The sequence below is a fragment of the Symphalangus syndactylus genome, chromosome 8 (genome assembly GCF_028878055.3).
Source record: "Symphalangus syndactylus isolate Jambi chromosome 8, NHGRI_mSymSyn1-v2.1_pri, whole genome shotgun sequence".
Classification (NCBI taxonomy): Eukaryota; Metazoa; Chordata; class Mammalia; order Primates; family Hylobatidae; genus Symphalangus; species Symphalangus syndactylus.
In genome coordinates, this window is record NC_072430.2 from 114,999,632 (window position 1) to 115,013,434 (window position 13,803).

Sequence of the window (13,803 nt, forward strand, 5' to 3'; positions counted from 1 at the left end):
GTGGCGATTCCTCAAGGATCTAGAACCAGAAATACCATTTGACCAGCAATTCCATTACTGGGTATATACCCAAAGGATTATAACTTATTCCACTATAAAGACAAATGCACACGTATGTTTATTGCAACACTGTTAACAATAGCAAAGACATGGAACCAACCCAAATGTCCGTCAAAGATAGATTGAATAAAGAAAATGTAGCACATATACAACATGGAATACTATGCAGCCATAAAAAAGGATGAGTTCATGTCCTTTGCAGGAACACAGATGAAGCTAAAAGCCATCATTCTCAGCAAACTAACACAAGAACAGAAAACCAAACACTGCATGTTCTCACGTATTAAGTGGGAGCTGAACAATGAGAACACATGGACATGGGGAGGGGAACATCACACACCGGGGCCTGTCAGGGGGTGGGGGACTAGGGGAGGGATAGCATTAGGAGAAATACTTAATGTAGATGACAGGCTGATTGGTGCAGCAAACCACCATGGCACCTGTATACCTGTGTAACAAACCTGCATGTTCTACACATGCACCCCGGAACTTAAAGTATGATAACAAAAAAGGAAAGTAGAAGCATAAGCAATGATTTTTACAAGCCATAATAATAGGTAACATTTATAAGCACTTCCTCAGTTTAGGTGCCATAATTTATGCTAAGTGATTTCCATCAATTATCTCAAATAAATAATCTGTACAACATTCCTTATCCCTATTTTACAGATGACAGACTGAGGTTTAGAGTAATTTACCCAAGATCACACAGCAGGGAATGCAGCTGGAATTCCAAAGCCCCCATAGCACTCACAGCCCCACACTGGCTATACAGCTCCAGGCTTCCTTCTCCAGAACCTACTAAATGGCCTTTTAAAAATTCCTTTTCTGAGATAAAAAAGAAATGTGGTATATACATACAATGGAATATTATTCAGTCATTGAAAGGGACGAAGTTTTGATACATTCTATAACGTAGATAAACCTTGAAGACACTATGCTAAATGGAGTAAGCCAGACACAAAAGAACAAATGTATAATTCCACTTATATAAAATATCTAAAATAAGCAAGTTCATAAAAAAGTAGAATATAGATTACCAGGGGATGACAGTATGGGGCATGGGGAATTACTTTTTAATGGGTACAGAGTTTCTGTTGGAGTAATAAAACATTTTTTGAAAATAAATAGTGCTGATGGTTGTACAACACTGAATATAATTAATGCTAATGAATTGTACATTTAAAAATGGTTAAATTGCAAATTTTATGTTATGTATATTTTACCACAATAAATATTTTTAAATCCCTTTTCTTATTTAAAAAAAAAAAGATGTCCATTACTGACTTGTCACACTATAAGAAGGGAGGTTATACATTTCTGGACCAGGAAGCTAGAGGGATTCATCATTCTAAGTACTGGCCCCAAAGCACTATATATGTCAGGTTAGCCATCTAATTGGGAACAGGCAACACACACTATTCATGTTGTGGCACCGATGTGTAGAAGTGGGTGGGATGAAAACAGATCTGACATGTATCAGGCAGTAGAACAAATTAGTGCAATGTATTGTCCTCCCCTCCACCCCCGAGCCATTTGTAGGACAGTTTGAACATGAACATACACACACACCCTCCTTTTGGGGAGTTACAGATCCCTTTAAGAAAAGCACAAATGCTCTCTCCTTGCTGAATATAATTTGGGGGTTTTATACACTTCCAGAAACCCTAAGATTCTCAGAGGCCCAAGGTTAAGAATATTTCCTTGGATTTCAATTTCTTTAAGGATTAGACTTTTGATGATCTCAAAGGACTGTTTGGTCTCTAAAACTTAAAAATTATGCTTTTGAAAGAACATTACATTAAGAAAATGTAGAAAAAGCAAGCTAGCTAGAACATGATGTTGGCAATGAAGCACAACAAAGGCAGTACACAGAGAATGTTGAGTGTGGGATCTCAAAAGGTCTGTAAAATGAGAAAAAAGGTTTAGTAAAAAGTTAAAGGTTTACTAAATAACTGACATTAAATAATTTTGGATTTCTTGAAATTAAGTCAAATTTCTAGATTTTTCCTTTGAAAAGATAAAGCAAACTCCGTAACTTACAAATCATTCCAAGTCATTCTTTTTCTGTTTTGTATAAAATAAAAAATCTGAAAAAATCAAAGCTATAGCCACAAATAGTGTATTTTCCTATTATACTCACATACTAGATTTTTAACCTTAACAAGCCTACTGGCTATAAGTACTGTCGAAATGTCAAAATTTAAAAAGGTAAATGACAAAAACACCTTTAGTACCAATATACCAAAAACAACAAAAATCTTAGCATACTCTTACGAGCATTTTAAATACACTAATATTGATATTGTACCATTTCCCAAAGAGTGTGTTAGAATAGGCCCTCAAGATTTCATGAAGAAGAGGGTTGTATAGGTGAGTTAACATTGGCAAGTGCTGCTCCCTAGAGTTGCTGTGTTGTCCCCAGGTATACAAGCTACAGAAGACTCTAAGCAGCCGGTAAAGACACATATTTCATTTTGTTTAATTAGCGCTTTGATACAAATTCCCATCTGTTTAAATCTATGAATCTTGGTCTCATTGAACACATTAACATTTCTCACATAGCAAACTATTAAAATGTGGCTGCACATATTTTGGAAAGGCTGGCATTATATATAGAATATTGGGAGCACTACAATTTATCTGATGGTACTTAACAGTGATTCACTGAGTGAGAGTATCCTGTGGACCTCTAAAGCAGTTGTTCGCTGATGGCTTTAAACATCAGCTATGTAAAAAAAATTAAAAGGTAGTCTCTGTGTTTCAAATTTAGGTGAGTATGGAACAGTTTTTGTATTGGCAAGTCTTATGCAAGTCAGCTACTATGGAAGGAACACACTTTAATTAAACTTTGGGGGAAATCACTGTTTTGTTTCATCTTTCATTTTGGTCGAGCTTGGTGACAGGTTTTATATTAAAATCTTCTCGGCTCTGGAGTGGAATGTTCAGTTTTTTTCCTCTAGATGCACAAAGTAATGTGTTTTTAAAGTTATACTATGTAATGTCTAGCCCCTAAGAAATGTAGTATAAGCATGTATTTAAAAAAAGTGTTTTGAAGTATATGTCAATTCAGAAAATGATCCAATATAATGATTCCCAAATCATTTTGGGTGGAGCAAAAGACTCCCACCCCTTCTTTTTGTTACAATTTCCAGTGGAAAAAGTTAGTTACAATAAGAAAATATCACTGTATGGGAAAAAATTGGGAGAGAAGGGAGATATGCATACACACACACACACACACGCGCACGCGCCTAAACAATAGGGGTATAAATCATTCCTTTTTTGAATACAGCACTATCATATTTTAAAAAGTCCAAAAAGCCTGTTGTTGAAATATACACCAGCAAACAGTATAAGATTAGCCAACTGATCGTAGACAAACTAAATTGGTGATGGTAATGCCATCCTAACAGTAATCTATAAGAAAGAATAGTGGGAATCAAACACCATGGTCAACTAAGGGACAGACACTGGTTAAAACGTTGTTGGGGTGTTAGCACGCGCAGTGGGAGCCTAAGAGCGATGCATGCAGAGTCGCATGGCAGCCAGGGTTCTTAGAACTCCGAAAGAGTGCTTAATAAACTCTGGTAAGGCAACAATTATAGTCTATTAGTACAAACATTTAATAATTCTTCATAATTCACCAGCTTCTAGTGGACCACCATAATTTATACCAAAATGAAAATCAGGATGTGCATGTCATTGCCTCTAAGAAAGGCTGTTTTGAATCAGTCTGTGGTCCCTTAGAAGGACTCTCCCAGCCCACCTGTAGGAACTGAACTGCATTTCCTTGAATTACAGATCTTGGATAGCACTTTGGATTAGTAATCATATGTTAAGGCTTTTGATCTCGTTTACATTGTTGAACTGATATTTAATCTGGAACATGACAGTGTCTTTTATCTTGCACTAAAATAGGGATTATAATCATTGTTCCTTAACTACAACACAGGAATAATATGAGAATTGATCAAATGACAGCAGTGAGATTTATCTGCTAAGAGAAAAGGAAACTCACTAGAATGTTCTTTTGTTAACACATGCAGAATTAATACATAATGATGTCTAGAAAATAATCCTCATATAGAAACGATTACCGTGTGATGCAATCTTCTGCCTGCTTCTCATTGTTCATCTGGTGATACAGCACAGCGGCCACTGCCAGGGGGCCTGCATCCCCGCAAAGGAAGGTGATGGAACGCTTGGTTAAGCAGTTCAGACTTTGCTTTACATAGCCATGTGCTAACTGTAGGTAGGCAGGGTCCCCAAATACATCATAAAGATGTAAGTAAAGCACAGCAATACCTGAAAAACAAAAAGAAAACAATGTAAAGATGAGGAAAGGCAGTTATTTTATTATTTTTGGCATGGTGTCTACTCAGCAGCGATTTTTGATAACCGATAGCAAATATATTAATGATCTGGAAGTTTGGGTGACTTTAATTCTAGGTTCAGCTCTATTAGTAAGCAACTCTACGAACCAGCATAAGCCAACCACTTACTTGTCCTCAGTTTCCTCATTATGACAACTCTATTAAATAATAAGGTCTCTAAGGCTCTGGCCAATAAAGAGACACACAGCCTATTTTTAGTCTTTGTTGTACTCTAGTTATTGTGTTAATGTATTCTTCTTGATGGCAAAATGATGTGTCATTAAACTAGGGTTCCAAATAAATGTAATCAATTTACCAATAATTATTTAATAAGAAATGGTTTGTTGTGAACTAAAGAAATTCAAAGACTAGGGAATGAAAACTTCAATTTTTCTTTACGTAAAAGTTTGTTTTGTGTGTGTGTGTGTGTGTGTGTGTGTGTGTATTTTCGTGAAAAGGTAGTTAATGTAACCAAATCCCCTGCCCCAGTATCCTTCCAGGCAGGGATTATAAGAAAGTTATTTGATAGCTGAGAAAAAATATTCAACCGCTCGATTCTTTTCGCTGTCAAGGACCCCCCTACTTTGGTAACTGTAATGTAAAAACCGCCAATGACTTTTGCCTTGGGCTTTACTTGATCAGTTTCTTACCCTACTCTTGAAGCCTGAAATATGTAATAGAGGCATTGTCTGCATGTCCTTATTTCAAATGCCTGTCACAGTGGAAAGAGCCCTCCCTCTGAAGCCAACTGGTCTCAGGGCAGACTCAAAGATGTGGAGTAGGAAGCCTGCCTGCCTGCCTGCCTGCCTGCCTGCCTGCAGCATTTCCAGAAACCCATTTTTTCCCTTGAAGTACATTTTCCATCTCATTTGCCATTTTTAGAAGACACAGAACCTCTGTTTAAATTTAAATTAATAGAGCCAATCTTCACGGATTTCAATGCAGTAAAAATGCTGTCTGCAAAATTACTTTCCCTGTACTGAGGACAATTTTAAATTTAGATAGTTTTCTCATTTTGCATGGGTAATCTCCAAAGCTTTGTGCTACAGACAATTCAATTTCACATGTATATTAAGGCCAAATTCTCACTTCCTGCCAAAGTTAATAACCTTGACTGCTCTTTCAAAGTGGCTTGGTGTTAGTAATCCCACAAGCTGATGATCAGATGCACCAACGTTTAAGGTTTGTAGACAAGTGTACAAAACCCTGTGTGTAGGTAAGAAAAAAAAATCCCCTTTTCACAAATGATTGATGTCAAGAGCTTCTTCTAAAATTAGGTCCTTAATGGGCTTCATCTCCATCCATATCACGCATCTGCAGGTGATCCATTTAAACTGTTACCCTTTCATTTTGCCCTCCTATTCCCATTGCTGCCTGAACTCTCCTAATTAAGTTATGTAAGCACCAAAGCCAGATAATGACAAGATGGAGATCTGAGAAAATAAAAAGTGATTAAACACAAGCCCAATGATTGTTTTTCTTTCAGATCTTTGTCTCTCATTAGCAACAATTCCTCTTGGCTTAACAATCTAACTAACAAAACCTATTAAGGCTTGCAACTCTAAGATTTGGTGTATTTCTCATGAAAAACAGGTAATCATTTCTCAAGTCTCACAAGAGTACATTTGGATTAAAACTTTCTTTTTGATAGGCAGAGAATTATCTTTCTAGTTTCTGGGATTCCACAACCTCATGTTCCAGTTCTCCCCTACCTCTCATGTGGGCCTCTGGGTCTGTGGATTTTGATAAGCAATCTGCAGATGATAGTTTACTGTGTCTACATTCCCTGTCACAGAACATCCATGGAGGAAAAGGACTTTAAGTGGTGAGTGCTGCTGCCAATTAGAAAATGTTTCCTGCACATACTTATTATAAATCAGGTCAGGAAAATAAGACAAAATGTATTATGTCACAGACATTTAATACCTCATCAGTATTTTATATAATAGAAAATAATAGAATGTGTCCTAATGACAGAAAAAAGGGAGGACTGCTTGTGGCCAAATGTCTTAAACCTGATCTTTATGATCCTCAACCGTTGACAATAACCATGCATATACCACCACCTTTGAATCAATACCAAAGACTCAGGGATGGTTGGCAAGGTGGGAAATAAAAACATAACTTCACAGGCTTTGCAGGGAAAATTCACCCAGTCCTAATACATACTCGTGGGCCTGGCTTCAGTCAATGCCTTAAGAAATGCCTTCAAATGCAATGTTTATCAAAATATATATGTTCTTCATGGAAAAAATTATACAGTACTGAAAGATTTAATATGCAAAACACCAGTCCTCTGGTTCACTGTGTTCCTGCCTTCCAGAGGCAACCATTTTCAACAGTTTCAGCCATTTTCTCTAGTATCTGCCTTTCTATTTCTAATAATATGCTTATGTGCTATCTGTTAATTTTTCTATGTCAGATATTTCTGACTCATATTCTACTCTAGAAAACAAGGAGTTAGCTCTTGTGATGGAGACTAAGTGGTTTTCTAAATGTATCTTGCCTTTCTCTCAGCAATAATGCCCTGGATTTTAGCTGGGCACAGGCTGCTAAGAACCATTTTCTTCACAGCTGGGTATGGCTATGTGGCGAAGTTCTGAACAACAGGATGCAGTGGGAGTAGTGGAGGCAACTTTGGAAAATGTTCTTGAAGGGAAGGCACTGGCGATTTATTTCCTTTTCTACTTTCTTTCTGGCTGGAATGCAGATGTGATGGTGCAGCTAGAGCAGTCATGGTCTAAGGACCATGAGTTGGAAGCTCTGTGCTGAGGGTGGTAAAGTTTCAAAGATCAAAGCCACCTAGATCCTGGAGGACTGTGAAGCTGCCACACCAGTCCATGGATTGCCTACTTACACAAGAGAAAAATAAACTTCGGTTCTGTTAAAGCCACTGTTATTTTAGATGTACTGCCATGTCCTGGTAGGCCTAATCCTAAAGAAGACAGCTCTTCTCAAAGCTAGAGAGGCAGGCAGAAGCTAGATTACACAGGGTCTAGCAGGCCAGTTAGGATTTGGAGTTTCATTTGAAATGCACCCATTTTAAGCGTGGGAAGAATATACTTAGATTTGTTTTGTTAAAAGTTCACCATAACTGCACTGTAAGGTTTGCAAGGGAGTGTATGAAACAGTGGATGCAGGAGGAGCAGTTAGGAGGATGCTTCAGGAGTAGGAGCGAGACACAGGATGGGTGGTGCAATACAGATGTTGTCAGAATGAACTGGAAAGATACCTGTCTAGAAAGTAAAATCAGCAGAACCCGGTGGGGGATGGCGGAGAAGGAGATGTCAAAATGCCTCCTGATGACTAACTTCAACAGCTAAATGGGCAATGGTGCCATCCACTGAGGTGGCAAACCCCTCTGTTGGAGAATCAGGTTTGGGAGGAAGGAAGACAGTTGTATCCATTAATAAATTCATCCCCAAATATGATTCTATTCTCTGAAGGACATTTAATGAGAAAAAAATATTTCTACTGACTTCTAACATAACAGCCAAAACTGTTCGAGTTTTGACAAAGAATGATATAGGCAGTTTCATCTTTTTAATATTTTCTTTCATCTTTTTATCAAAGAATATGCATCTACTTTAAAATGTGACAAAAGCCAATTTTAGCCAAGTGTATTCTTGGGCTTAAATTTGAATATCACATTATATTTCCTTTTGTGCTGGAGACATGCTTCCTTCCCTTCATCTTCTCTTCTAGACCAGAAAACACTTGAATGAGATTTAAATTTTGATTGAATTTAATTGTAAAAATCTGCTCTAAACTGATCTAGAGTTTAGAATTATTTTATATTTAATAAATGGTGTTACTGAATGTCATATTCGTAAGTATGAATATTCTGTATATCCACATGCAGAAGAATAAAATTTGAACCTCATTTCACACTATATACAAAAGTCAACTCAAAATGGACTAAAGACTCAGACTTAAGACCAGAAACTGTAAAACAACTAGAAGAAAACATAGAAGAAAATCTACACATCCAGATGTGTAGTACTTTGAATTACTACTCCTGCAACCTGTCTGGTTCATCTACAAGTGCAGTGTCCAGTATGATACCCTCTAACCATAAATGTCTACAGAAATATAAGTTAATTAGAAGTAAACACAATTTAAAATTCAATCTTAGTCACGCTAGCCACATTTAGAATGTTCAATAGCCACATGTGGCTAGTGGCTGTCGCGATGGAAATAATAACATTTCCATTACTGCAGAACATTCCAAGGAGAGTACTGCTCTGAAGACCAGGAATAGATATCATTCCGTACAAGAAGTTCAGGAAGTCTGGCACTGCCTGTCAGTTTACCCTAAGAATTTCTTGGTCTTGAAATGTTGATAACTATTAAAAAACAAAACAAAACAAACAAAAAACACGCCGTGAGGACCAAATAAAATTCTGTTGTAATAGCAATCAGTCCTGGCTTCAGCATGAAAGCTGTGAACTAGATTTTTTATTTTTTTTTCCTGTAGCTACTACCCTGGGATGGGAGGGTAAATTATTTAGGGACACTTCTAAATCTGCAATTTCCTTACTCAGCAACTTATGCCAAATAGTACTATGAATACAGCCAGCTGTTGAGAAGTAATTAATACTAAGCCTTTGAATTTCTGAGGGATCATTAGTCCTATTCATTTTGGCCAATCAAGACCTTGCTGTGTCTCATATGCATATGGAGATAAAAATCTCCACAGATACATGAATCTCTCAAAATACTTTTCTGCGATTTTGCATTCTACAGATTATTCCTCAACATTTTTCATTTGTTTTATGACCAGCTTACAGTGATGTAAAAAGCTTTGTGCCACGGTACTTCAGCTCTGCGAGGCATTTTCGTGCAGTTCAAGGGCATTTAAAGACTCCCTTCATGTACTCTGGTAGGGAAAATCATGTTCAGATTTTAGATCTACAAGGCTCACTGGAGGTGCTTAACTAACACTCATTAGTTTAGAATGATGTGGAGACAGGAACTTCCCAAAGGAGGGGCTTGGGTGTTCCAATCTAAGTTCAAATACATTTTTCCCTACTTGAAACTTTAGTGGCTCATCAATTATTATGTTTTCTTTTCAGATTTATGAAAAAATAAGAAGTAAAAGTATTCTCTGACTGCAAGTATGACCATCTGTCTTTCTATATCAGGTTGATAATTTCTAATATGTTCCTTTGTAATTGTTTCTCAATTTTGTGCTGAATGTTGACCATGTGCATTTCCATTTCTTCAACAAAATCACATTTGTCTTTAGAGCACTGTTGTCACTGTGCACAGCACTCTCCCCATGCCTGAACTGTAAACAATCCACTGAGTAGGACATCTGCCCAGCTGTCTGACTAAAGCTGAGCACTGTGGGTTGTGGCTTTCAAATACTCCAGTGCTTTTACAGGTGATCTGGGGAGGAAACTAGTCATGACTCCACACCTTTAATTTAATAATATTGCCCCAAACAAATGAGTAAAACAGAATAAAGAGGGCAAATAAGTACTCTGAAGAAGTGTCTTTTCTTTTCTTCTTTATTTCAGGGCTGACTATCCAATAGAAAAAAAAGATGAAAAAAACAAAACAAAAAAACAGGGAAACACTGTTCTCTTTTCCTTCCCCCAGTGCCCTGCAGCCCACCAACTATGAATTGGGCACTGTGCTAAGTGTTGACGTTACTGGAATGAAAATGACAAACATAGCCTTCTTGGTGTTGGCTGTAAAAGTCAGATTGTTTAGATATGTCTTCTTTCCTTCCTACTTTTTTCTGATCTGTGTCACACTCTCATCCTACTCTGGTTCACCCAAGCCCAATGGTGGTGTCTAAACTCTACAATTGCATTCATCTATATAGTGGCCATTGTGAAGTGCTCTAATGAATCCAGCGTAAATCCATGCCCATAGCTCTTTCTACTTGTCCTAACACCTCTGGCTGGGTGGGATAGGTGCATCTAATGAAGGTGAAGGACACTTGGCCAGGGCTCAAATTAAACACTGAAATGCTGGCTCTGATGAAGAGCTACTTACAAAGAGATCAAATTGCAAAGAGAAGACACCTGGCCAGAGTGCCGCCTTTCAAGTAAGTCTGGTGTCAGCAGTAACTAACACCCACATGCGAAATCTGCAGTTCAAAGGCTATACATTTGGTAGATCAGAGGAACAGCATCTTGAAACACTATAATGACTTGCATTTAGAGTGCAAGTTAATATTACTCTAGGGATTATGCTACATATCCTCTTGTTTAAAATGTTATCTAATATTTGAAAAGAGGAAATACATGCCAATTTTAGCCACATTAACTTTGTGAGTCGGTTACAGAAGACTGGGTCATGTCTTTCAGAACTAAAGTCCCTAGAGTTCTGTATATATATTTTTTTTTTTAAGTGTGAGCTGATCATCATTTCCCCTAAGAATCATCATAGTTAAGAGTGGGAAAAAAAATGAAATAAGGGCTGGCATTTTCCCTTATTGTCTCTTAAAGACAGTAGTGAGATCAGCCATCCCTTGGGTTTACTTAACTTTTCTACTACGTTATCTGCAAGGGAAGGAATCTTTTTGATTAAATATTTATTTCTAACACAAGAACACTTGATCTGCTCATTTAATCCTTTACAACAACAATTCCTTACCAGTGTTTTGTGGTTTCCATTTTATAAAGCACTTTAGAATGTTCTCCCCCCTAGCACCTACAGTCTACCTGGATCAAAACCCAGACCAGCTCCATGGCAGGTAGCATTATGTTCTCTGGTGAGTCCCCAGCGATCTCTGGACACCACTGGGAACCACTCAGTAGCTGACCAGTGGATTTGATCTTAAGGGGCCTCCAGGCTTGCTATTTTTCTGTACTGTCTGCTGCTATGTGTAGAGTCATATATAACAACTCTTAATGGGGTTCCTAAATAACTAAAATGTGTCCCCTGCTACACAAGCCATTAGCACATAATTCCTGTAAGTCTACTGGGAAAAGATTAAGGCTAAAAATGAACAACTCAACGCTTATTGCAGGCATATGTTGTACATCAATATCATGATGCATTACGCTCCCATGTACTAAATTTTACAAAGGAGAATTTTGGTGAAAAGAACTGAGGCTGTTCATTCAAAATATCACTTATTAACAGCTGCAAGAGCTACCAATTGATTTCAGACTATGGATGATAATTCACTTGAGAAGATCTTTAAGCCTTTTCAAAAACAAGCAATTATGAGGAAAAGCTTCTGTCTCGGCCCAATTAATTTTCTATCCTGAAACCATGCTGAATATATTAATACAAGATTAGGAAGGGGAAAAACACCTTCTACAGAAAAACACTGGAGATTTTTTCATTTTTCTAGCTGCAAATGCCCGTAAGTCTTCTCAGGGTTTATATCCGATTCTAAATAACTTTTTAAATAGTAATTACTCTTGCCTAATAAGCCTTGTTTCCTTCTTACTTTCCAAATTCCTTTCATGCTTTATCAGGGCTTACTCTGACTCATTTCTTTTAATAAAACACTTAAATCTGACTAGTCATTAGCCATTTCTACGAAGTTTGTATGGAATGAGTATCATGCCATTGTTCACACTACTCCATCTTATAGCTTATGAATAAACCTTCTTCACTTATAAAGTGTACAGAATAAACTCATATGTAGAGGCTGAGAGTAAACACACATATACACACACGCTCATAGGGTAAAGAGCAGGACTCAAGAGCCAGGCTTGTTTGGGTTGAATCCTAACATTGTCACTAGCTGTATAACCTTGAATGAAGTACTCAGCCTTGCTTTGCTTCATTTTTCTCATCTGTGAAATGGGGATATGAATGGTATTCAGGCCATAAAGTTTTTTTTTTTTTTTTGGAGATAGTCTCCCTTTGTTGCTCAGGCTGGAGTACAGTGGCACGATTTTGGCTCACTGCAACCTCCGCCTCCCGGATTCAAGCGATTCTCCTGCTTCAGCCTCCTGAGTAGCTGGGATTACAAGCGCCCACCACCAGGCCTGGCTATATAAAGTTTTTTTGAGGTTTAGGTTAGTGAATTAATGCAACACACTTAAAATGGTGCCTGGCATACAACAGTAGTTATTGGTGTAGGTGCCTGCACCCTGTCTTGTCATTCAGATGTTAACTGCAGTAACATTTTATCAACAGGAAGAGTGTTTTAATCTTACTCCTATCCTCCAACAGTCAAATGATCATAAAACTGCATACTGATGATCTTTATTCCCTTGGGAACCAACATTCAGTCAATCTATCTTATTATTCTTTTTTTGAACATTATAGAAGTAATTTGTTAAGTCTAAATTACTGTCTGAAAAATTGATTAATCATAACATCTCATTCCTGAATGAGCATGAGAGAGACCAGAGGGATTTATGGTAATAACTGCCTCTTTTGACAATATGAGATAGCTACAGGGTTTTTAAAATTCTTCCCTCCTTTCTTTCCCAGGGTCAGGGCATTTTTACCTCTGTTGTGAATAAAAAAGGTAAAAGTCAGGGATACAGCCTGTAAAATTGCACTACGACAACTCACAGGTGTAAATATGTAGGCTTCAGTGGAAATGACGTTTGAGTTCTATTAAAAGTTCATGTTAACCAATCTCTTCACTATTTCATACCCTCTGCTTCAATTTTAAAATAAAAGCTAAGATGATTTCAGTTGTAAAACAGTTTGTAAAGTAAGTGTAAAGTACTTTCTTAAGCAATTATTTGCTTCTTTTACATTTCTATTTAAACCTGTACATATCACCATTACCAACAAAGAATTTTGTATATACTACTTATTTGGAATAATCCTATTCTAAATCCTAATCTTATCTGAACTAGCGTTATCAGGCCATCTACATACTACTGGGGAATGAAACAACAAAATAAAATTGTAAAGTCCTAACTAATTGTAATAATCATTTTACTAAGCATGTTTAACACTCAGAAGTACTTTAGCAGAATTCTAATAAGTACCTTCTATTAGTTTTAATTTTTGTTGAAAAGATAGATGGGGAAAAAAAGGAGTCAGTTTTTCAATTCCAAGTACAGTGGGCTCTTAAACAACATGGGTTTGAACTGCATGGGTCTACTTGTATACAGATTTAAAAAATATATATATAGTGGAAACTTTTTTGGGCATTTGTCGACAATTTGAAAAAACTTGCACATGAACTGTGTAGAACAGAAATATCGAAAAAATTGTGTCATGAATGCACAAAATATATGTAGTTACTAGTCTATTTTATCACTAGGATAAAATATACACAAATCTATTATAAAAAGCTAAAATTTATCAAAACTTATGCATACAGACTGTACATAGTGCCACCTGCAGTCAAGAGAAATGTCAACAAATGTAAAGATGAAATATTAAATAACTTCGTAAATTAACTCATGCATACTGTAGTACAGCAATA

The 13,803-nt window shown here is 37.0% G+C and overlaps 1 protein-coding gene across 3 annotated transcripts in view; it reads right to left on the reverse strand.

Moving 5' to 3' along the window:
* The window catches only part of LANCL1 (LanC like glutathione S-transferase 1), a 45,891-nt gene that overhangs the window by 19,810 nt on the left and 12,278 nt on the right, over positions 1 to 13,803 (reverse strand). For all 3 annotated transcript variants that reach the window (XM_055290480.1, XM_055290481.2, XM_055290482.2), the window contains exon 4: positions 4,161 to 4,368. In XM_055290480.1, the coding sequence (XP_055146455.1) occupies positions 4,161 to 4,368 (208 nt within the window). The remainder of the gene's footprint in view (positions 1 to 4,160; positions 4,369 to 13,803) is intronic.